This window comes from Montipora foliosa, chromosome 11 (assembly GCF_036669935.1).
Source record: "Montipora foliosa isolate CH-2021 chromosome 11, ASM3666993v2, whole genome shotgun sequence".
In the NCBI taxonomy this organism is placed as follows: Eukaryota; Metazoa; Cnidaria; class Anthozoa; order Scleractinia; family Acroporidae; genus Montipora; species Montipora foliosa.
The window spans coordinates 34,672,679-34,697,736 of record NC_090879.1 but is presented as its reverse complement, the minus strand read 5'-3'; the positions used below and the strand labels follow the sequence as shown (position 1 = coordinate 34,697,736).

General features: G+C 40.7%; 2 protein-coding genes across 4 annotated transcripts in view; one reads left to right on the top strand and one right to left on the bottom strand.

Moving 5' to 3' along the window:
- The first annotated feature begins 40 nt into the window (after positions 1-40).
- Positions 41-10,402, top strand: LOC137974876 (uncharacterized). Of its 3 annotated transcripts, none has more exons than XM_068821869.1 (6): positions 41-249; positions 350-470; positions 875-979; positions 2,000-2,069; positions 2,694-3,035; positions 10,299-10,402. In XM_068821869.1, the coding sequence occupies exons 1-5, from the start codon at positions 44-46 to the stop codon at positions 3,020-3,022; spliced, it is 831 nt and encodes a 276-aa protein (XP_068677970.1). In that variant the 5' UTR covers positions 41-43; the 3' UTR covers positions 3,023-3,035; positions 10,299-10,402. The 3 variants fall into 3 exon arrangements, with proteins under 3 accessions (XP_068677970.1, XP_068677969.1, XP_068677971.1); XM_068821868.1 differs by lacking the exon at positions 10,299-10,402 and adding an exon at positions 5,120-6,510; XM_068821870.1 differs by lacking the exons at positions 875-979; positions 10,299-10,402 and adding an exon at positions 5,120-6,510.
- Positions 4,440-25,058, bottom strand: part of LOC137974875 (citron rho-interacting kinase-like) — an 88,211-nt gene continuing 67,592 nt past the window's right edge. The window contains exons 23-45 of the mRNA XM_068821867.1: positions 24,565-24,603; positions 22,605-22,658; positions 21,176-21,247; positions 20,970-21,086; positions 18,795-18,904; positions 18,612-18,695; positions 17,554-17,689; positions 15,523-15,879; positions 14,269-14,443; positions 12,451-12,667; positions 12,102-12,190; positions 11,032-11,218; positions 10,274-10,362; positions 9,923-10,185; positions 8,703-8,783; positions 8,288-8,432; positions 7,749-7,891; positions 7,505-7,597; positions 6,574-6,682; positions 6,245-6,379; positions 5,807-5,887; positions 5,594-5,678; positions 4,440-5,456 (exon numbers count right to left, since the gene is read on the bottom strand). Of these exons, the coding sequence (XP_068677968.1) occupies positions 5,099-5,456; positions 5,594-5,678; positions 5,807-5,887; positions 6,245-6,379; positions 6,574-6,682; positions 7,505-7,597; positions 7,749-7,891; positions 8,288-8,432; positions 8,703-8,783; positions 9,923-10,185; positions 10,274-10,362; positions 11,032-11,218; positions 12,102-12,190; positions 12,451-12,667; positions 14,269-14,443; positions 15,523-15,879; positions 17,554-17,689; positions 18,612-18,695; positions 18,795-18,904; positions 20,970-21,086; positions 21,176-21,247; positions 22,605-22,658; positions 24,565-24,603 (3,219 nt within the window). The 3' untranslated portion in view covers positions 4,440-5,098. The remainder of the gene's footprint in view (positions 5,457-5,593; positions 5,679-5,806; positions 5,888-6,244; positions 6,380-6,573; positions 6,683-7,504; positions 7,598-7,748; positions 7,892-8,287; positions 8,433-8,702; positions 8,784-9,922; positions 10,186-10,273; positions 10,363-11,031; positions 11,219-12,101; positions 12,191-12,450; positions 12,668-14,268; positions 14,444-15,522; positions 15,880-17,553; positions 17,690-18,611; positions 18,696-18,794; positions 18,905-20,969; positions 21,087-21,175; positions 21,248-22,604; positions 22,659-24,564; positions 24,604-25,058) is intronic.

Here is a 25,058-nt window from a genome sequence, read left to right as displayed (position 1 = left end):
TAATGTACCGTAGGCAACTATAAACGCCGGCCATCAATATTGAATGCTCGGAAACAAAATGGCGTCCGTAGCGGTCGTTTTACCAGAACGACTACGATACGACTCCTTGCAACAAAGGAAAGCAAATGGAGAAATACTTTACTATGAAATATTTAAGTGGAAAATGAAATATGCTCCAAGAAATGTTCACCATTTTTCTGATGTTTCTCTTAGTGAAGAAGAGAGGAACACGTTGAATTCTTGGATAAGGCAAGTTTTTTTTATACCACAATGCAAACCTTCATTCTACCTCAATGCTTCTAGTATGCAAAGCGAAAATATCGTGCTAAAACGAACTAATACATTTCAGGAATGTGGATGACCGAGGTTCATGCCAAAGGCTGCAGATCCTGTTTTCATTTTCAGTTCCTTGTCCTCAGGCTCTTGAACACATCCTGAGTTTAAAACTGCCCGTTATCTCGGCAGGTGCCGTGAGTATTACATATCCTAAAGAGAATAAGAAGGACATTACTAAACAACGAAACACCGAAACAGCGAAATGGCGAAAGGAAGCACCAAAACACCATGTAATTGGCCCCACTATACATTGAATACTAACCGACAAAGGTTGGATTTGAGATTAAACAACGTTTTAAGCCTAATTAGGCCTAACACATTATTGCTCCTAATCTCAGTCTTAATCTGAATCCTAATCTTAATCTCAATGAATTAGGAGTTTTCGCTGTTTCGTTGTTTAGTAATGTCCGATTAAGAAAATCCAACTTGAATGATGCAGATAACTTTCTCAACTATTTTGATGCATGAGTTAAATTTATCACTTTTCTTTCAAAGCTACCACTTATGTTTTTAATCCGAGTTTCTTTATTTCACTCAGGGTAATGGTTACTGGGAATTCCTTCTTCAAGAAAGAGGTGCTGATATCACCGCATTTGATAACAACACTGTTTACCCAAAAGACATGAGATATATAGAGATCGTGGTACGCTATTAACATATTATTTCTCCTAAATTTTATTAGACAGGCTATGATTGGCTAATTTGGCAGATCATATTTAATAGCACAGGTCACTTGACCTCCTTATTCAAAACGATTATCAAGACATCATCTTCGTGTTGTGCTCTTGGACATCACTGTAGGTTACGATACCTTGATTTTTTCTGAACTTTTGGCCTGATCAACACAACTCATGCTTTGCAATTACCGCCTGGCATAAAAGTTTAGCGGGTTCTAATTCTTGCGATTTACCCCGATCGGCAAAAATTAGTTCCGCAGAATAATAAAAACCCGCAAAATTAACTTCCTTCAGTCAAATTAAGATCTCCGCTCTTAATTAACGGTCTTCTCGAACCTCAAAACTTGTTCCCGCAAACCACAAAAAAATCGCCAATCTGCAAAACAAAAACTCCCGCAAAACTGATTTTCGAGCTACATGATAGGCGATAAATTCAAGGGAATTGCAAAAAGAAATTAAAAGGCCGTAGACACGGAACAGCTCTTGACCTCGTCCAGCAAGAGTGATACATTAATCAGTGATGTCATCCGATTTTCCGCGTTGCTCGTATAATACACTAGCCCACAAAATCAGTGAGGTCAGCCCTAACAGCGTGTTAGCAGTCTCAGTGAATGGGTAGTTGGATAATTGCTACCAAATTGAAGAAAGAATATCACAATTCTTTGCACTTTTTCAGGAGCACGGAGCAGGGGTGGGGCAGGGATGGGGCAGGGATGGGGCAGAGGTGGGGCAGTGGTGAAAGCACTCGCCTCCCACCAATGTGGCCCGGGTTTGATTCCCAGATTTGCAATACACGTGGGTTGACTTTGTTGGTTCTCTACTCTGCTCCCAGAGGTTTTTCTCCAGGTACTCCATTTTTCCCCTCTCCTGAAAAAAACATCCTCCGATTTGATGAGTTGATTTTATTTGATTTCTGTTCAGTGTCCCAATCAGTGCTCCAGTGCTAAATACTCTTGACACTTGAGCAAAGACTATTATTATTTTAGGATGGCAGCCCAAGCATTTTGTCCGATTACGCTGATAAGGCCTTACTGTTGTGCTGGCCTGATCATGAAGGTATGTAGCTCATTGTGAACTACCGCTATCCTTACGTGGGCACCACACACTGGAGAAACAGCTCAAATTAACAAATTGATGTCAGTTTTTCATGCGTCTGTCCTGTTATTGATCATGAATTTCGTCATAACATTGTCAAAGTGCCGAGTGGATCCACAGACTACTACTACTTTGACAATGTTTTGACGAAATTCATTGTCAATAACAGGACAGACGCATGAAAAACTAACATCAATTTGTTTTTTACAATAACAAAAAGGCAGAGGGATCAAAATTATTAAAGTCAAAACACGACAAGAACGCGGGACAAAAACTGCGACAAATTTCAATCTGACGCGAGCAATATCGCGTCATTATCGCATCAATTATAAATGTTATGTGTCTGTCCGCTTATTGACAGTAAATTTAGCCAATGAGCGCGCGAGAATTTTGCAGTTATTATAAAATAGCTTGTTGAGGAAGACTGGCCATAGACACTATCTGGCAGGAGGCAGTCACTAGGCTTGAGGATGTTGATAATGCAGCGTTAGGATGTTGTAAAAATGGACTTTTCCCTCCTTGATTAAAACAGCTCTTTTTCAAAACTATACCCTCTCTTATGTTTGTGTCCTTTTTCCTTTTCAGAGACCTGTTCTTTTGCCGTAGACTGTTTAAGGTTTTACGAGGGAAATACAATAATCCACGTTGGTGAAATGTTTGGCGAAACATTTTCGTCCAATCCCTGGGGTCAAACGACATCACGTGATTTTCAACTTCAACTTGGTCGACATTTTCGTTGTGTATCACGTGTTCAGTTGCCAAACTGGCCAGGACACATGGACTCACTAACAGTTTGGTCACGAGTGTCTCAGTCCGTGGAATGTGATGGGGCGGATATGGTTTTTGTTCATTTATCGAATCCAAGATATTTCGGTTGGAACCAGATTCCTGATCACGACAAATATAGCTCTTGAAACGTGGGAAGAGGTTCGTGTTGTGTTGACTGCCACGTAATCCATCCTAGAGCTGTTACGTTGTTCAAGTTTGCGTGCAAGTTGTCTTGCAACGCCATGGGGAAACAAGTTGCAGGAAACAGTGCCCAATGTAACCAAACTCGTTCCCAGGGCTTTTCTCCTTCGAGGAGGGGGCGGACACCTCGGCGGAGAAAAGCCCTGGGAACAAAGTTGCAATGTAATGAGATACGTCCAGAAATGCAGGCAATGGCAATGAGGGCGGATTCGGCGAAATGTCGCCAGAAGGGCGAGGTGTGGGGGATTTGGCAGAATTTCGCCAAAATCCACTATTTTCTCCATTACCTGCATTTCTGGACATAAGTGAACGTAACTTACAAGTTGCAAAAACCGTTGAGGAAAGTACAATTTCCATTTCTACTTTCGCCAACTTGTGTCGTAACGGTTTGCGGCAGCAACCAATGGAAATGTTCCTTTATCTTCATGTGATCATCCAAAACAAGACAGGTTGCATGCCTATTGTAACACCCGTCAAGCAACTTGTTTTCGCAATGTTAAAACTTTGTGGCAGCAAAATTCCAAGGCAAGTTGCAGGAGCAGTGTAATTGCTCCTTTAACCCTAAAAATGGAAGTGGACCCAGAGATGGCAGCGGTGATCGAATCCGGAGATCACCGCTTCAATTCTCAACCTAGTCAGAGTTTTCTCTGTCCTTGTATATATGCCTACTGTGATCTTTATCGTAAAATCCCATGTTAAAGCTCTGGGCTTATATAACGTCGTGAGGGGTTTTGGGTTGGTTTATAAATGGGAGGAGGGGGGCGTTATAAGCGGATGTAGCCTGATTCTCAGACGGTCCAGGTCGCTCGTGTCACGCATTTTTCTTCGTGTGTGACACGAGTGACCCGGAATCAATCAGGCTAGGGTTCTTGGAGGTGGAATCGAATTACAATGAGTACCATGTGTGTATTACATTTTCGGGAGCAAGAAACACAAAGTGCAAGTGAGGAAAGGAATACATATGGCTCAGATTTCATTGTTGGGGGCTACAAAAAATTTGTGTGCATGCAAAACTGCCGTATTGTAGCTACAATAGCTTTTTGCTCCGTTACTCCAAAACATTGTCATGGAACAGTTGTGTTGGAAATGAAACGTCGAACAGAATTCATATGCATGAACATTTGTTTCTTTCTATAGACCGTATTGATAAATGGCGGCTAAGTAATTATTCTTTTGTCTTTATGCTAATCATCCTAACTAGCCTCGTAAACACGAGCAAAATTCAAAAGAATTTTTGTTCCAAATTGAGGCTAGTTAGGATGATTAACACAAAGACAAAAGAATAATTTCTTGACCGCCATTTATGAATACGGTCTATAGCATCATTATAATTATTGTTCTAAACTCCACAGGCACTTGTTTATGTCTTTTACTTCGATCAAAAATTTTGATGTTTGTAAATGAACGCACTTATACAATAGCTGGGCTTATATCCAGGGGACTTATAACCGGGGGGGGGGGGGGTGGGGGGGGGTTTAGCGTGGGATTTTTACGGTATTATATTACCATCATAATATATCTTTCTAAGAACACTTGAAATTTAAGACCATTGAATTTTGAAAGAGCGGTATTTTATTTCGTCGGTTATCAAAAGCGTTTCTTTCATAGCGGACTCGGCAATCTAATAGTGTGATGAGTTGAATCTTAATCTTTTGCATCTAGTGATAATGTAAAAAGTACGATCAATATTATTTTCATCCATATGAATAACTGAAGTTTCTTTTAAAGCCTTTCATGACAAGTCCGACTGCCAATTGTTTGGTGGTGATTAGTTTCACTTTTCACTTGAGTGAAAGCTAAATTTCACGATAACCATGAAGGCCATGAATAATATGGAGAACTCGACAAAATCTGCGGAAGTTTACTGATAACTTCCTTTTCATCTGTATATACTAACCGTGCAGAGGATTATTATTTACAATTTTATTGTTGCCAATAATTACATTTTCGTACTGTTATCAATATCCGTACAATTTTATTTTGCCCTGCCTGGAGACTCCATGTGTTCAACCAATGATAAGTCACTTGTTTTCTTCCCTCAGAGGCGCAATACTGCGAAACGAACTGCTCTTTTGAACACGTTCACCAAGCACTGATTTCACTTTTTTAACTCCTGGACTCCAGGATGGGGAGCGGACTAAGCCTGAAGATGAACGGCGGCGCACAGCAGGGCTTGATAGCTGAGACAGCTCGGAAATGATTGACATGCTGTCTTCATCGTCTTCTGGATGGAACACATTGGCAGGCGCGCAAGTCCCTTGAAAACAAACCACTTCAACTTGCTCTTGCATGGTAGATGCAAGATAAATTGCTCCAGGAGATACTGCTGGCCCAAGAACACGTGGGTTTTGGATTTCCAAAAACTTGTGCAAATAACGACTAAAAGAAGTAAAGTTTTCAGCGTGAGAGAAATGTCTGACTCATGAATATTCACGAAACGATTGAAAAAGTGGGCTGAAAGAAATCGATTTTAAAATGAGAGGGAAGTTTTCAACTGTCCCTGTTCTAACATTTACCTTGGAGATTCAGCGTCTCTGTGTGGAATTTCACAGACGTCAATGGAATTAAAATGAGTAACGAAAAGGAATGGTTCACTGTAGGCTGTGGTAAAGAGAAAAGAATGAAACGATTTATTATCAGTTGGACAAAGAATGATTGAGCTTACACGAAGCGTCAGCAGAAGAAGAATTATTCTATTTTACCAACTCTTTCAAAGATATTTCGCTTACCAAAAGCCAGAGGCAGTCTGCTCCACATCAAAGGCTTTTTACGGCTATTGCGTCCAGCATTGTTCACGAACAAGCCAAATTCTAGCAAAAAAGAGGAGCAGAGTGAACTACAATCCTGGACAAAAATCGTCAAGACTCCTAAAGTTTCAATTTTTCGTCCTCTTGGACAATAACTACAAATGGTCAACAACACCTCTCCCCTTTCTCCTTTCAAAGCAATGTTGTTTATGAAGAAATGGAAATACCCGAGCTATCCCTCAACATAGTTTGTGGCGGGGAGATTTACTTCATGAAAATACTTTGTTAATTTAGACATGGGGAAGGAAGAAAAAAAGTGACGCAACAATTTTGTGCTGGATTATAGCTTATTCAAGTACATGGCATGCCTTTAGAATTGATTCATCGAAAAATTCAAAGCTAATGCAATTAAGTTCTCACCATTGAAACAAAGGAGTAGTTCTTCGTTGTTTGAGCCCGGGGTGCTGACATCCAACACAGCGATTGGAAAGATATTCAACTGTGAAGCACCATAGACAGCAAATGCAAGGGAGAGGTCGGTGGCGTCCAAAAACTCTGCAAAAGTAATATTAAAAACTTCTTGAGCGCAACTGCCCCAATATTTTTGTAATTGATGCGTTGTTTTGTTTTGTTTTTTCAACAGCAAAAGTTGGTCACAGATACTATTAAAACGAAAAGCATTTCTACGTCTGCTGAAACAGTAGGTCTTCCAGTGAGTGGTTAAAAAACGAGTAATTTCAATTACAAACCTTTAACTGTGTGCTGCTTGATATCAAGGGTGTAAAACTTGCTGGTTCCATAGATCACGTGGCTCTTACTGAAATGAATACAGTTGCAGGGTTCGCTTGTCTCGATTTCCTGCAAAGAAATAGACACGCAACGCGTTACACAGAGGGGTAAATTAACCGCTATTTCGTTAGGAAGGACAAAAAGGAAAGAAAACAGCTGAACGAAATGAGAGTAAAGGTGCTGTTACACTTGGCAATTTTCCTTACAACTTGTCTCTTAATTATGTTCCGACAAGAGGTTCTCACATTGCGAAACAAGTTGCTCTACGGGTGTTACACTACAGGCCACGCTTTCCGATGATCACATGAGGTTAAAGGAACATTTTCATTGGCTGGTGCCGCAAACGTTTGCGACACAAACTGCAGTGTGTTACACTGCACAATGCTTGAAAACTTCGTTGCAACTTTCGTGAAACATTGCGGAAATTAGAACTCAATTCTACTTTCCACAACGGTTTCTGCAACTTCTCGCAACGTTTTACTGAGGATATGTTTTATTGGGCAATGTAAGCAAGATGATAAGGGCCTTGACATCAACTGCACTTTGCTAATCAAGAATGAGGTAAGACAGACATTTCAAGACATGTTTCTCCATGGCGTTGCGAAACAATTTGCACGAGAAATTGCACAGTGTAACAGTGCCTTTAGAATTTGGGAACAGAATTAGCATAGTGGTGAGAGCAATAGCCATTCACTAATTAAACTCGTTCGATTAAGCGTGTCGTGTGTGTTAAGTGTATCCTTCACTCTGCACACGTTCTTTTCTTCCCTTCAAAATCAATCTTTGATTTGATATAATTTGATTGGTATCTGCAGTGCTCCGAAGGGTTTCTGCCGTGAACAATGAACTTGATTCAGGACTGACAATTTTTCCAACCGGCCAGCTCCTTACCTTACGAGTGCAAAACGTTCCAATACCAGAATTGTACCGAAGCAACAAAATGCTGTTTGGGGTTGCAGCACAAATGTAGTAGTTCTCCTCGCACTGAAACGGATAAAGAGAAAATAATGTATGCCCATTTAATGTACTTATTATATATTAAATATTGCATGCAGACAGATAATAATTTAATTTAAGCATAATTTATGCCTATTTAATACAAAACAAAAAATTGTTCAACATAGGCAATACAAACCTGACCGACTGCAAACAAATGACAGTTCGTTATCTTCTCGATCACTTGCGGAGTAAGTTCATTGAGAGGTACCGAAGGGTTCGTCTGGCGAGCACGGCTCGTGACTTGTTTGACGTCAACACTGCACAAGTGGCGATCTTTACCTGACACAGACAGTAAAATGTGTCTTATTATGTACCTCGAATAATGTTAATTTTCCAAAACAAATGGTTAATCTGCACGGCGGGTTGCAGTAAAAACCTCAATCTGATGAACCCAAATACAAGAAATTATTATATAAACAGCAATGAAATACCAAGTGAGCTTTCGCGCGAAAACATGATAGATAACATGCTATCTTCACACATGAAAAGATTACTGTTGCTATGGTTACGTATGAAAATCGCGCCTTTTGATGCCTTTCGTGTAATGACCAAGTATTTCATTGGTATTTATATATAAATTTCACTCGTTCGCTGCGCTGACTCGTGAAATATTTGTCAACACTCGAAGAGGAATTTCGTATCTCCGCGAGGCCATCTATTTAATTGAAACAATACCTGCAATCATGATAACCAAGTTCAAATTATTCATGATGTCAATCTGGAAGGCTCTTTCAATGCCAGGGAGCATGCGTGGTGTGTGTTTCCCCGGACTGCTAATAGAGAGAGAATACAGACCCTCTTCGGCGCCCAGGAGAACAAGCTACAACAATAATGCGAAGAATTCAGTCAACTCTTGTCTGAGCTACATTCATCCACTTTCGCTTCACGTCAAGTTAAAGCTGAAAATTAGATTCCAACTCTAATGGGTTCAGATAATAACATAGGGTTTGCAGTATTGAGATTGTTTTTAGATAGATAGATAGATATTTCCTCTTGCTTTTACCAGATCAGCCATACTGATAGGCCAACTGCCTTAAAAGCAACTATTTATAATGAGCAGCATATAATAACCTTGAAATGTTTGTCTTACCTCATCATTGATTAGCATAGTGCAGTTGATGTCAAGGCGCTTGTCATCTTGCAAGTGTAGCAAAGCATTACCTTTAAGCTTCTGGAAAACGAAGTATTCATTATGTGAGCAAATACTGAAGTCTTTGCACAGAATGAAATTGTCTGATAGTGGCTTATGCATCGGATAAAGTTATGCCGCTGGAGTAACTCTTGCAACAGCACGAAAACCACATCGGATAGGGCTTTTGTTTACACACAAGAGGCTGACTTCCATGTGCTTTTTCTGACGACAAGACGCTGCGCCGCTTTGTTCTTGAGAGTAAATCGTCGTGCATGGGACAGTTTTTGGGTCAGTACATGGGTTTTCGAAGTGGAAGGGAAGTCAACAACAAGGAACAAAGGCTGGCCGCATGAATGACTTCCACTTCTCAGCTGTTGTTTATACCAGGGAAGGGTGTAGGTGACTTTCACCTCTCATCAGCTCCTTTTGTTCATCCACCAGCAATTGTACATTGCAGCATGGTTATCTGTGTCTCGAGAGATCGGTCGCAAACCATCTAATTTTAATGCCCACAGGATAAGTTATCCAGTGTAGTGTTGACTCATGGCCGAACTAGTGAGTGGGGATGGTCTGTCCTCAAGATGACCCCACAAACTGGTTTGTACTCCAGGACGAATTTTTGAAATGCAATGCAGTTTATGACGTCATCTCAAGAAATTACGATCATAGGTCAAATGACTGCTCGATTTCCTAAGCTTTGAGCGCATTAAAAGCGACCGATGTCAACTACAACCATGGACAAAAGTGTTGGGAAGGTAGCTTCATTTTACAAATAACCCCTCTCCCCCTTATCAATGTTGGATTTTCGAGGGGAAAAATGGTGACTTTTCTTACCTGAAGAACTACAACATTGAATATGGGGGAGGGGGGCCACAAGAGCATGGTATTTCACAAATACTTCAGCCAATTAAATAGAAAAATCGAATTAGGTGTGAAGTGAACTGATGCCCGCAACCTTCCCAACAACTTTTGACCACCATTGTAGGTGAGAGCTTTTTTGACACATTTGAACTTCATTTACATCTAATTAAAAAACACTCCCCTTTAAACCTATCACTCCCGATGGTGACAGTTGTAGATTACCAGACGATTTCACCCGTGAACGGGGTGCCCCTTAGGGCTGAAAGAGTTTGTAGCGAGCGGTAAACAAGGCGAGGGGCTGGATAGCAATGTATTACCTGATCCTCGACGCTTGCATTTTTCTTAATTTCATTCAGCACAAACTCCAGCGAGGTGACCCACTTTTGCTTGACAGCAAATGAAGGGGCCAGTAGGTACAGATTCTGTACAGGCCAGCACCTTTGCCGTGACTCCACTCTCAGTATGTATGGCAAGTCACTAGGCGCGGTACCGAGCAACTCTGATGACATCACAGCGGAGTGAACGGTCACGTGACCGTCTTTACCGCAAAGGTGTAACACTTCAGATGGGGGAGAATTTCCTGAAAAAGAAAAGGGAGAAATTAGAATTCTAAAAGTTCCCTTGCGAAGTATGGACAATGGGCAGCGAAAGAGAGAAAGCGTTCTAACCTCCTACATTTTCTTTGTCAAACAGTTGCACCATTTGATCGTCAAGAACAACCCACTTCTTTTCCCATCCATGCTTCACTGAGCCACAGCTAAAAACAGAACAACACAAGCTTCACTTTACCGCTACCAAAAGGGAAATCACGATCTCATTTTCTGATATTGGTGGTTTTCACGTTACGTCATTGCGGCCATGTTTGTGGACGAAAGCAAAATATCTCTCATTAACTCCTTTTGTCGGACAGGTCCAACAGCAATTGTACATTGCAGCATTGTTATCTGTATCTACAGAGATTGGTTTTAAACCACCCACACAAATCTCACTTCTAAAAAAAAAGGGAACACACAACAGCGAATTTGTTTTTTTTCCTATTTGTTTGGAGACTGTTTCTCAATTCGCTTCTTGCATAGTTCGTCTTGCTAATGGCAGATAACCGTTCTCAGGGCCAACAATAGCTTTGGCTCATTTCAATGCCACCGAGTAAATGAGAGTCCATAAAAACTCTAGCTTCTTCATCCAGCAACTGAATCCGATTTTATCTCAGTTTCAGATTTATTATTCAATATCACAATATCACAGCTGTATTATGAGTTTTAGGTATTAAAAGTATTTCTTAACGATAAGTATTACAAAATTATTCATTATTGTAGCTGTATATACGTGATTCAGCCATATGGCGACCATGTAGATATTAAATAAAGTATGTACCTACCTTACCTACCCTACCTACTTAACTAATCAGAAAAAGAGGGATTCATACCGTGGAGCTCTAAGCCATCCTTCCCTTCTGCCTCCAAGTTTTGTTGCGCTCTGTGAGTTTGAAGTCTTATTCGCACCGCTCTTCTGCTCATGAAGAGTCTCGCTAAAATGTTCCACAAACTCACTGGGCAAGCCACATGTATGCGGGAGATTTGGCGCACACTTTACATGGCACACAAGGCCGCATTCTACGATTAAAAAAAATACAAAGAATACGATTACAACGAATAAAGGAGTCACGGACAATGTTTTTTTTTTTCCAAATAGCTAAGACAGGCAGTTGAAAATTGCATAAAAGTGTGTCCAAGCGTTTTATCCGCGTAACCCTCTGAATATCTACATCTACTAGATGCACACGCTATGTCCACAAGGCATATAATACTCAATGATTGGCTCTGGGAGCGGGAGGAATCTTAGCCCTGGTTGCGTGAGCTTGTGTGATGACCATAAATTTCCCGCATTTCTTGACATCGAATCCGTTTAAATACAAAAGTAAGTGTTTCAAAACAGATTTTTATCTGACAAGAGGCTTGGAAATATAGAATACAAATAAAAATGTTTTTTCTTTTAAACGTTCAGTTTGTAAGTCGCTTACTGCATTTGCTATCAAGCGCGGTACGAGTCGACAATTAAAAAATTGATTTCAGAGGAAGAGAGAGGAAAAAAATAAATAAGTTATTTAACAGCTAAGGGTCGGCCCGTATAGCGAAAAACTATGACATCGATCTTGAAAAAGGTTCCCTCGGCCTGCGGCCAGCATTTTCGTTATACGGACCTCCCAGCTGGCAAATAATTTTAGCATCAGTATATTTAGCGCTGGGGCACTACTTGAAGCCACTGTACGGAAATCAAATAAAATCAACTCATAGGTCGACGTTTGAAGAGAGGGGTACGCCGGAGAAGCCGGAGAAAAACCTCTGTCTTCAGCAGAGTAGAGAACCAACGAACTCAACCCAATTAATATGCCGAGTCCAGGAATCGAACCCATGACATATTGGTAAGAGGAGAGTACTCTCACTACTGCACCCTTAAACATTTGTGTTTGGTAAACGTTGCAAACGAAACTCTTACCAGCACAACGAGATGAGGGCCTCACAAAATGAAGGGTGTCCAAACAAACGGCACATTTGGTTGCGCGCATGTTCAAGGCATTCACAAATCTGAAAAGATAAGAAAGTATTGAGATGGAGAGGATGCTTGAAAGAAGCATGTGTGTTTAATTAGCTCATGCGTGATGATTGATTCATAAGTTTTCCTTTGCATTTTGAAATCGCACCGAAAGCGAATTGTTCAAACTATCAGCAAGGTCTCTCGTCTTGCTCGGAGTTCCCTGGACCGAAAGAGGGCGGGGGCGGTAGAAAGAGAAATCCTTGAACATTTACCAGTTTTCTGTGAAAGACAAATTTTTATTAGACGTTACCTGTGAGGTATGTTGTGGTGCATTCTTTCCTTCGGCCTGTGCGGTGTACCTTGGTCAGCCGGTGCAGCATTTTTAACATTCTTTTGCTGATTCTGCGTGCTCAGAGGACTTGGTTGGTTGCTAGGAGACTGTTGAATTGCTGATAGGACTGCAAAAGATTGGGCCGGCACGGGCGTGGCACCCACAGTATTCTGACATTGCGCTTTCCAGTGGGCAGCTGCGGTGCAAAAAGAGATTTGCCCATTTTAAATAATAGCGATATATGGCGGGAAGGTACATGACCAGCGTATTAGCGAGATTATCTTAGAGAGAAAGAGAAAAAAAACAGTTGACAGGTGACGAGTGAGCGATGCTCAACGTGAAAGAGCGCGACTGAGAGCACGAGAAAACAGCCGAAATATCGGTCACAAAAAACGAGCAGCGAAAGAAAGAGGCAAGCACGAGAACAGGAAAATACAAGCAATGGAAGGCGGGACTGGTAGCGTGGTAAGCAGACTAGGTATAAAAAATATCTGAAAACAAAAACATTAATAAAAATAATCGAGGAGTTCAGCTTTTAGGCTTGCCTTAAAGTGCCCCTGTGATCAAAAAATCACTCCCTTTTTTTCTTCAGAGTTTGAAAGTGTGTTTACTTAACACGTGATTGGCAAAATTTTGAGCTTTGATTTTTGTCTAAAGGCCATTTACTTTGAGTGTAAGTTTCACATTTCACGGTCCGCCATTACTCACGTTCAAAACTGACCGATTGGACCTCAGAGGGTTGGATCCAGGGAAAAGTGACGTCAAAGGCTCACTAGCTTTAAATTTTAGCGTGTGAATGCGGCTTACTATATATGCAAAAAAGCCCAAAACTTCCGTGCTGCATATTAATTCTGCGGCGTACACACGCATTGCATTCTTAAGCTAGTGAGCCTTTGACGTCATTTTCTTCTCGATCCAGCTCTCTCAACAACTTAAAGTTAGTAATGACGGACCATTAAATTAGAAAATTCCAGTTAAAATAAACAGGTGTCTTTTTGAAATCAAGGCTTAAGGTGATTCCCGGGTAAAAGAACCCGTCATAGATTTCCGATGAAACTTGGTATGATGACATTACAGTACAAGGAGATGTTAAAAAGGTAATAAAAAGAGGGGGTCACCGTGCTTGTTTTCATGCCACGATGCTGACAAATATGGTTATTTAGGTGACTTTTGGTTATCTCAGTGCACAACAAACAAGATCGATTATTTTTCAATGCGGCGTGCTATATCACACAGAGTTCGACTTTCTTTGATTGCTTATTCATCTACGTCCCAGAAAAAATGGCTTCAAATACCCTGCATTATTAATTGATATTTTTATCCTTTAAAGGAAACATAATTTGGACTTGCTCTGCTGGGCCCGTTACGTCTCTATCTGTAGCATTTATTTCATTTGCCAAAAAAGTAGCTATAGATTTCTGCCAAATTTTTTCTCAGTTATTGCGGATATTGTTCTCATTGAATTTATAAAATAAAAAGTGGGGGTCACCGTGCTCGTTTAAGAGAAAAGGAGCTTTTATCTCGCTATCGAGCTTAGTTTGAGGGAAATCCCTTATGTTTTGTACGCGCACGCGCTCATGTGCGCGTGCTGATGACGCAAAAATCGTGCGCAGTAGGAATGCGCAATGCAAAACCAGGGAATCACCTTAAAACTTTGGTCGCTTAGTGTTTAGTTAACGTAGTTTTGAAATCCATAGTTTTGGTCACAGGGGCACTTTAATGTATATATTCGTACGTTACAGGCATGTCATACTTAAAAGAAACTTCTCGGATGGCTGTGGATGCCGATGAAAATACCTTCCATTTTAGCAGTTTGTGTTTCCTGCCTCATCCTGTTTACTTCTGTTTGTAGTTTCATAGTGGATGTTCTTTCCTTCTCCAAAGCCTGCTGTAAGTCTTTCCACTGCTGTGGTACAACGTTGATGTTATTTTCCGGTTTCTTTCGCCATGACTTGCCACCACCACCGATCAGCTAACAATATAAAGGCATGTCCTTAATTGAATGCATGTAGCCTGTGCCAGGCTCTAAATCGCTCGAGAAGTAGGATCACCCCAGTCTTTTCTCGGTTTATTCTCGCGCTCGTTTCTACATTGGCTCCCCAAGTTTGTTCAACTCTTTTTTTAAGGACAATCCAGGTGTAACTGTTTGGACAGGAACTCCAACCTGCGACTATTCGCTCCCCTAAACACTATACCACGTAACGTAATTCAATGAGTTTAGTTACGTCCGCAAACATATCAAGACGTTTTGCAAAACAGGTTGTCATTGAGTGATCGTTGCATCAAGACTTCTTTTCCACTACAACAGTAAATGTTTGGTTTAGTTTCATTAGTTAAGCCTTTTCGTTCGTTCTGATTAAAATGACATATTCTTATCGTTCGACGGACAGAACTGATTTCTCATGTTAACCGAACAAAATTATTGCGAACGTTTCAATTCGCGCTTGAAAAAACGCGCAAAAAGGTTTGCCGTTCACGGCAGCTTGAAATTGGTAGCTCAAATGATGACAAGAAGTTGTCGAAACGTCATATAACGTTGAAATCGTTAATTTTCCTTTTGAAATGGTTTTCCAAATCTTTCTTCGCTGGAAATTATCAAAAGAATGCGCTTAAATGCACACTCAGTGTCGCTGTTGATAAGAAATCTTCCTTTATCTTTGTACTCGATATGGTGCCCAGAACGATGGAAATCACATTTCAGAGCTTCCAGATTTCAAAATATTCTGGGGGAGAATGCCAGCAGACTCACCTTAGCAGTCGTCTACTAGACTTAAACCAGCTGCCTACTTCAAATTTTATTAAAACCCCTATTTTAAAATTTGACTGGCAATCACACATTCAGTTGAAAAATTCAACAAAACGTTTCAAGAGTTTGGGGACTGCTAAGTTTATATATCATAAAGATACCACGAAATCATATCGTCTCCCATGAGGAATTCGGACGAAAAGATGGCTAAAGGATAGTTTCTTTTTGTTACATGTAAACATTCTCATAAAGCTATTCATCAACTTCTATTCTGTTCTGATTTTCGTGTTTTCATAAAGGGATACCTTTTTCTTTTTAGGCGCTTGTCCTTCAGTCTTGCACTGCAGGAAATCAATCAGTTTTGTCTGCTGTGAGTTGGTCGCTTCCAATTTCAGTCTCTCTTCGGCGTGTGAAGCCTCCATCAAGTCTAACTGTTCAGCTAATGCAGCGCGTTCACACGTCAATTCATCGCATTTCTCCATAGCTGCTTCAATATTTTGGTTTAACTCAAAATTGCTGGCCTTGAGTTTCGAGGTGTGATTGTTTAGTCGCTCGACTTCGATCCCAAGTTTGTTGTTCTCTTCGATTCCAAGCTGAAGTTTACGCTCCACGGATTTGATCTCGAGCTGAGCCATGCCGGCTTTTTTCTCAGCTTCGCTAAGCTGTAAATTGAATAAAATGTTAACACGCGTCTTTCGCTGTACTTCTTTTAAATGTCGCCGACTGACAATATACGCGTTCTGATTTAGCCAAGTTATGATGTCCTTTCGAGATCGCTCAATTTGGTGTATAATCAATCGACATGTCATTGTGATTTATGTAATGAATAGTGTTTAAGACAGTGTTAAAAAGTTTTTTATAGTCAGCGACAACAAGATTTTAATTTTTTTAAGTATCATGCCAAACTACAACTATGGTATTTTTAAGATACCGTTGTTTTCTTATTTTCTCTCTCCAGGAGAGAGGTTTTAAATTAAGGTGATGTATGTTGGAATAAACGTTTTATTTGGGACGGTATTTTTTGTAAGGGTTAGCGTTATTTTTGGTGAGAGTAAAGGCATCTGTTTATCTTAACTTGGGGACCAAAACTTAGGGAATTCTCTGTGACGTTAATAGTCTTTATTAAATTCTCAACCCCGGATAATGCAATTCTAGCTTTCTCATTGGTTCACTGGATCTCGGTTATCAGCCATTAGTATCATCCAACTAGTGGACTAATGCAAATGCTGCCTTTTGATTGGCTACGCTACTAGAGGACTATTAGTAATAGTCCTCGAGTAGAAAAAAAGCGTGACGCTTTCTTTCGTTTTATTCCCAAATAAATATATTTTCAACTTGCCTTTTCTGTCCGACTAGTTGGGTGACACTAAACCAATTAGACCCTTCGCCCTCAAGGGCCACGGGTCAATAGCCCATTCGGCTTCGCCTCATGGGCTATTCTAATGTTAATGTTAAAGCCTAGTTTTCATATGTCGGGAAAATCCCAGACGATCGGGGATTTCGCAGTTTTCCGACAGTCCCAGATTTTGCCGACATATCGGAAAACCACCAGAGGCTTGTTCTAGATTCTCCCGATAGTGACTTTGGCGGAAAATGGAAAATGCGCCAAAAATTGAAACACGCAATTTAGAGGATTGGTAACAAGCTAAAAGCCATCGCCGACGTGCCTGCGGCGTCCCTGAAAGTACAAATTTGAGTTTTCATATGTCGGGAATGATCGCCGACGAACGCAAATATCTGGGATACGTCGGGAAAATAGAAACGCTTTCTATCTTCCCGATTCGTCCCCGACCATCGCAGATTATCGGGGATGTCTACGGTTGAAGGTTTTCATTAGTCGGCAAAATCTGGGATGTTCGAAGAATTGCGAAATCCCCGATCGTCTGGGATTTTCCCGACATATGAAAACTAGGCTTAAGGCTAATTGTTAATTATACCTGAGTTTGACCTTATATGGAAATGAATGCGGCAAATGTCGCTCAGCATAAGATTTTTTGGCGCCCAAAAGTCACATCACTTTCCGGTCGTTTATTAAACTTAAATAAAATTTAGCAAAACCGAAGGTTGAGGACTTAATAAAACAATTATTCCATTCGCTCTTGGCTATTTGCCATCTCGTAACCAACAAGGGCGAATGGAATAATTGTTAAGTATTCTCAGACGCAAGTGATATTAAAGTTGGGGACAACAGCACGGGGACACCACGTGACTCATCTGATTTGCGGGCATCCCTGGATATATCTGATCAAACAGCGAAGAAACAAAAGGGGTTTAAACAGATCTCGTCAAAAGGACCTTCCATACACTGTTCAATAATAGCGGTGTAGCCGTCTTACCGCTTCAGTCAGTTCCTCAGTTCGCTCTCTTTGTCTTTCCAGCTGCGCATTCATCTCGCCAACCTCTTTGATGTGAGTATTCTGCACCTCTTTCAAAGCTTCCTGTAACTTGCCAACTTTTTCTTCAATACTTAAGCTATGAAAAGGGAAAGGAAAGGAATTTTATTCAAGTGTCTGATCGTTCTAGGGCTTGAGCACTGATTGGGGACACTGTAAACTGAAATTAACACTTAACGTAAATCAAGTCAAATGTTGGTTTTTGAGGAGAGGGGAAACAGGAGTACCCGGAGGAAACCTCTCGGTGCAGAGTAGAGAACCAACAAACTAAACCCACATATGACGCCGAGTCTGAGAATCGAACCCGGGCCACATTGGTGGAAGACGAGTGTCCTCATCTCTGCGCCATTCCTGCACCCCTAGGACAAGTTCAAAACCGCAGACTAGTAATTTTTCCTACTAATATTTACATGAGACAAGGACGAACTCAGACCGGTACGTAAGTTTTGTAGCCGTTTACACGAAACTGGGAAGAAATGCTTGGTGCCTGGTTTCGGAACGAAATGATATCTTTTGTCTAATAAATATATCGCTGACCCAAAAGCATACAAGCTTGAAATTTCTGCACCCGGTCCGGTTTGTTGAGATACGAAAAATCAGCGCAGAGCAGAGGATGGGTCAAGGATGGGACAAAAAAAAACAAAAAAAAACGACGGAACGCCAGCAAAATTATATCCGACTCGAAAAAAGCCAATCCGAAACAAGAAACCGCAAGGCACAATGTTCACCAGATGCATGGAGACATTGTGGAATTCAACTATTTAACAGAAACCCACGCGATGCGTTAATTACTTTAAGTTATGTAGCACAGTAACAGGAGACCCTGTCGGTTACAGCTTAACTTGTGATCCTGCGTTCTTTTTATGTAAGGGCGCGAAAAGAAACAAAAGCCGTAAAAGTGAAAACATGAACTTAAGAAAAAAGCATGATAGCAGGCTAGTTGCAGCTAAGTAAATTATCTCAAAAAGAACACCTTTTTCTTCTCTTGGGTCTCAACTTACCGGGTCGTTTTTTCCTGTTCAAAGGAGCGCTGAACTTCCAGAAGGGCGAAATCGCTTTTCTCCATTCTCTGCTCCAACTCTTGTCTGCAACATTAAGAAAATGAGCTCACTGCATTGTCCCAATCTCCACTGAGTCATAAAATGCTTTCGATGTCCTAAGCTGGCACTGCTTTGTTTATATACCTGGCTATATTACACTGGAGCTGTTTTTCTTCGTAGTCTTCATTTATGATCTCTAGTTGTTCCACTTGGTTCTCCAGCATTGTGCAAGTAGCTTTCAGCATCGTATTGGTCTGTTGACACAAAAATAATCAAGGCAATTTAGCAGGCGATACGTAAAGTTGCAAAATAAAACCATGGAATAAAACGGCTACAACATGACTTTGGGTAAAAACGGAATGAAAGAAAAGAGATATTTCAAAATCCACATTAGAGAAGAATGAATTGTGTTTCGTTTACAACAACGAAAGGAAAAGAGAAGGTCCTGCCCTTGCATGGCACGCTGCAGTTTATTTTCTCCATAAGCTGCAACAAGATGAGGTTTACAAGGCTCAAAAATTTTAAAAGCAAAAAAAAAAACCCGAACGTTTTCGACATTAAGGTGGCTCAAACCAGTTTCAACACTTTCAAGAAATCTTGTTATTAGAAGGATTGACACTACAACACTTTATCACGTAGCAACAATGTTATAGTACCATGTGAAACATCAATTATTGCTGAGCAAGATGCAGTCATTCCTGTGACGTAACAAGTTACCATTGCAACAGGAAAGTCTTGTTAAAAACCACCCTATATTTTGGCTCTAGTTTTTTTTGTGTTTTATTAAATTTTTGTCTACTTTACACAACAAAATAAAATACAATACAATTCAAGTGTTAGGTTAAAACCGAAAGAAAGAAACATACACTTAACAGTTACAAAAAACTGAAAAAAAAAACAAGAGAAAAAAAAGTTACTAAACTAACAAGGTTACAAAGGCCAAGGGAATTGGTATAAGTTAAGGCTGGTTTCGATATGATCGCAGACGATCGCAAAGAGATTCCATGTAATCGCAGACCATCGCAAACGATCGCAGAGCCGACTGTAGCGATACATTTCGGTCAGCGGAAATGTCAAATGTACAGGCGCATTGTGCTCGCGGGAAAATCGCAGCAAACAACATGGCGGACATTGAGGAGGAAATTTTGCTGCAAGAAAATGTATTTCTTCTTTTAGTCCTGAAGCGACGGCATCGTCAGCTTCAAATCCGAAGGAAACATCGGTTTTGGGTTCGAAAATATTCATGAAGATCCAGAAGGTTTCGTCTTCAACCGATTCAGATAACGACCATAGGCAGTTCTTATGTTGCCTCCGCGGTCGATAAATTAAATTTGTCGCCGATTTTTTCCTAACTGTTAGCCTTTTTGTCTTTGAAATCTTTAATGTTACGGTTGTAAACGCACTCATACCGCGCAACTTCCTCCATAAATTCCTCGTTAGTAACGTTGCCATGTTCAATGCCAGCCATGTTTACAACAAATGAGCGTTGCTATAAACGAACATTCGGGCTTTGTGGCTAAAGCGTTGAATCATGGGTCAGGATTAAAAATATTATGGGATACGCTTCGATCGCAGATCGCAGAAATTTGGTTTCCATATGATCGTAGGATCGCAAACAATCGCAAAAGATAGAACAAGTTCGGCAGGCCAAGATAAAACTCTCTGCAAAGTTTAAAAAAATTCTGTGGAGCGGATTCACAGCTACTTTAAATTTTCAATTATTTAAGGTGGCTCTAAACCCGCTCCACAGATTTTTTTTTTAATCTTTGCAGAACGTTTCACTTTGGCAATCGCATGCTGATTAAATTTCAGAAATAAAGAAATGGGGGTAACCGAGGGTGTTTTTGCAGGGATTTCCTGTTGCCACGGTAACTTTTTACGTCACAAAAATGACTGCATCTTGTTCAGGAATAATTGGCGTTTGATATGGTACCATACCATTGCTGTTAAGTGGTGAAGTGCTGTAGTGTAAATCCTTCTAATAAGAACGTTTCTTTCAAGTGTTGAAACTGGTTTCAGCCACCTTAATTAAGTCATCATCGGGGTATGATGAACCCTAACCCAATACCCTAATGTCGCAAACGTTCGGGTTTTCATTTTTTACTTTGAAAAGTTTTTAGCCTTGTAAATAGCTCAATTTAAACTTAAGAGAACCTTATGGAAAAAGATGAGTTTGTTAGCAAAGCCTTGTCATTTTTTCTCAGGAAATATATCTGTGTTCGTCACGTGATACACTGCAGTTTACACACCCATCGATTCCGGCATCATTTCAGTACCCGCGAACACGTTGTTAGTCTTGATTTTTTTTTTTTCACTTACAAGTTCTATGCCTTCCGCTGCCCTCTTCTTTTCTTTCACCTCATCTTCCATCTTCTCATTTGCCATCTTCAAATCATAATTTTCTTCAGTGAGTTCTTCCACCTTATTTCCCAGCTCCTAAGAAATAACAAGAGAGTATTTGGAAGGATAATTTATGCGCATTTTCAGCCGGCGGTGCATGACTGAACAAAGATTTTGTTGTTTACCTTGTTTTGTGATACCAATTCGCTGCATCGGTCTGTCATTTCAGTGATTTGCAGGTGCATTTCTTGAACGACCTGGTTTAAAAAAAAAAAAAAGGAAATGTACGCTGAGCAAGATAGGCACTGGCGATTAATGATAGAGTTCGCTGTGATGACTGAAGGAAATTCCCGCGAACGAAGTCATTTTTCGCTAGCGTGCCGTGTGCCGTTATGTAAAGTAATCAGCGATTCCGATAACGTTAACGAAAACGTCACTCCTCCATCTACATGTCCCAGTAAGCCAGCAAGCAAACAACCTGGGCTGAGATGGTCATATGACAGAGCAAAGCTCCAAGAACCAGCAGTTGAGCGCCGGGCTGCCATGCGGGAGGTTGTGAGTTCGACTCCGGCCGGACCAACACTCAGGGTCTTTAAATAGTCGAGGAGAAAGTGCTGCCGCAGCTTTGTAATGACATTTGCAAATGGTTAGACCCTTAGATCTTCCCGGATAAGGACGATTAACCGTAGGCCCCGTCTCACAACCCTTCAATGTTCATAACCCTTTGTAACATAAAAGAACCCACACACTATTCGCAAAGAGTAGCGCATGCAGTTCCCGGTGTTGTGGCCTCTCTTCTGTGGTGTATCATGGTTGGGAGGGTAAATGCTCCGAGATACTAGCGATATCAGGCTACTCTAAAATCCGAGGGTAAATAAAGATATGATATGATATGATATATAGTCCGATTCTCAAGCCTTCCGGTTTGCGCGTTTGGAAACAGATATGATGAGGATGGTACTGATACGAATGTTGCTTGGTCTGTGTCGATAGTGAAAACCTAGCTTAAACTCCATAAGTTAACAGTAAAACGGTCGCCCTGATATTTTCACATAATTAGTAAGCTGAAGTTATCTCTATTTGACATGGGGAAAATCTTTAAAGTAATTCAGCTAACGGCCCTCAACATAACAAATGTTACAAAGCGATAACCAACTTTCCTAAAGAGGCACCTAAATCTCAATTCAAGAGAGAGTCCAAATGTTACTGAAAAAAAAAACAAAAAAGCTTAATTCATTTTCCATAAGATGTCTTTTTTCGTCACACAATTCGGTGCTATGAGTTCTTTCTTAACAGCAATGCCTATACACAATCTATATCACTCCAAATCATTATATACCCAGCAAAATGTACCCGATAACAATAGACCATTTTACAGTCATGGCTAAGTTACCAGGCCTAACAATGGAAGCGAGGCTGCCGGTGACCCTGTTTTGATACAAACCTTCATGCTTTTGTGATGTTAATATGGACTAATTAGCGTTACAACAACACAATTTACATGATAAAAGCAGTGAGGTCTGTATCAATGCAAGGTCACCGGCAGCCTCGCAGCCATTCATAGGCTTGGTTGCTGAGCAAACAACTGTAAAATGGCCTATTAAGAAGACGTACCTCGGAACGATTCTCTTGCATTGTTCTGGTGATGTTATCTTGTCTAACCGAAGCCTGAAATCAACGCACAGTACAGATAAGTAAGCAGAAGAAAGACTGACTAAAGTCGAAAACACAATTGGACATTGAATGAAATAAATGTACAATGAAGTGCGGGTTACAGACAAAATGGAAAAGAGATCCTTTCACTTATCTGGACAATTTCTACAATTGTCTCTTACACAGACATCTGAGAAATTTAGGTGCGTTCAACGGGTCTCTGTTGCATTGCACCGGCATAGCAGAAAAATCATGGCTTCGAATCCCGTTGAAGCTGCCTGAATTTTTCAGGTGTCCAGCAGATACAATTGTACTTGTCCAAATGGTCCTTATGGACCCATCTCACGCGCGGCCTATGTTGGCCAGACACAATAGGGAGCTTAAGCACGCGCGTTTTTGAGACGCGAACGGTAACCGGAAGTAAGCTGTTTTCACTTTTAACTTGTTTTTACACAACCACATTTACATTGCTGAGTATATTTTCCCCATTAGAGATGATTAGTATAAAAATCTGGGAAACACCACTGTCCTGGCACGCTAAATTCTCTCTTCTGGTTGCCGTCCGCGTCTCAAAAACGCGCGTGCTAAAGCTCCCTTTTAGGGACCTTAATTAAGCACGCGCGTTTTTGAGACGCGGACGGTAACCGGAAGTGAGCTGTTTTCCCTTTTAACTTGTCTTCACACGACCACATTTAAATTGCTAAGTATCTTTCTCCATTAGAGATGATAAGTATAAAAAATCTGGGAGACACCACTGACCTAGCACGCGAAATATTCTCGGCTTCCGGTTGCCGTCCGCGTCTCAAAAACGCGCGTGCTTAAGCTTCCTACTAGATTTTATAGGCCGAGGGTCGAGTTCATCTGTTTGGAAACGAGTTTTACCGCGCAAAAACAAAAGTTCCTCGTCCATCGGGAATCAACATGGCCGCTGTGTGAAAAGGGTCAATTGGAGTTGAGCTTGCAGGCACATTTTCTTTTGTTTAAAACCACATGCAAAAGAGGCTTAAGCGTCAATTCAATTCAAAATGACCCCTCAGCCTCATTCATGTGGCAAAACCGCTGCTAACTACAATAAGGGCTATTAGTGCAAGGATCAGCGCACCGGTGGCTCAGTTGGTTGAGCACCGGGCTGTCACGCGGGAGGTCGTGAGTTCAACTCCGGCCGTAACCAACACTCAGGGTCTTTAACTAACTGAGGAGAAAGTGCTGCCTTTGTAATTACATCTGCAGATGGTTAGACTCTCTAGTCCTCTCGGATAAGGACGATAAGCCGGAGGTCCCGTCTCATAATCCTTCTATGTTCATAATCCTGTGGGACGTAAAAGAACCCACACACTTGTCGCAAAGAGTAGGGCATGTAGTTCCCGGTGTTGTAGTCTGTCTTCTGTGGTGTATCATGGTTTGGAGGGTAAATGCTCGGAGATATTAGCTACACCAAGCAACTCTAAAATCCGAGGGTAAAGAAAGATATATGATATGATATCACTTCTCCATCTCGACTATTGGACATATTGACGCACAGCTCCTGAGAAGTTTCCGGATTGTACAAGGGTACCACGAATAATCCATCTCCACAAGACGCTGTATAAAAATGTGTCCAGAAGAATGAAATGTCTAACACTAGACACTTGCCTTTGGAAGAAGCCTTAGGGATAGAGTTGGGTACACTCCTTTTTTCCAAGTCTAATTTTGGGGCTAACGCTAAAAGTTCCTGATTTTGATTTGCGACCAAGAAATCGTTCTTAACGTTTCTTTAATTTGTGTGGTATACTAACGTCGACTACAAACTGAGTTGTCCTTCTGAGTATCACGCAATAAGTAAAGGTTCCACATTGTTTATGTTTAAAAACATCCCTAAATGAGCCAATCTTCCTGGGGAATGGATCGAGGCATTATAAGGGTCTAGAAAGTGCAAAATTACCTTAAGTTCTAACTCAAATTCTCTGGTGTCGATCTCATTCTGCAAAGTAAAATACAAAAAAAATATTTTTTTCAAAAATAGATTACTACATCTTATAAAAACGGACAACAAAAAACTAAAGGGAACAAAACGGATACTGAATGCTCTCCGTATTGCAAAAGGAACCGCGGAGAATTTCATAAAAGGGGCTGTGTCACGTTATTCTAGAGTGTTTTGGAGAAATCTTTAGCTAAAACAAGTTTAAAACTCGAAAATTGTAATGTGGAACTCCTTTTCTGATAAAAGTATCGTTACATCGCAAACAAGATGATTCTGAGCAAAAACGGCCTTTATCCAGGCGATATGCCATAAACTTGAGAAATGCTGGGCCGACTTTTTTTCAAGATTAACCAAATGCAATCCGTTTCAATCTTATCCATTTGTGTCCATCCATGCCTCTCTTTTCCTTTGTTGTATTTCTTTCATGTTCTTCAACGTTTTAAAGTGGTTATTGC

Coding starts and splice junctions, on each gene's coding strand:
- LOC137974876 (XM_068821869.1), top strand. CDS start 44: ATGCTCGGAAACAAAATGGCGTCCGTAGCGGTCGTTTTACCAGAACGA. Junction 471..874: donor CCGTTATCTCGGCAGGTGCC/GTGAGTATTACA, acceptor TATTTCACTCAG/GGTAATGGTTACTGGGAATT. Junction 2,070..2,693: donor GTGCTGGCCTGATCATGAAG/GTATGTAGCTCA, acceptor TTTCCTTTTCAG/AGACCTGTTCTTTTGCCGTA.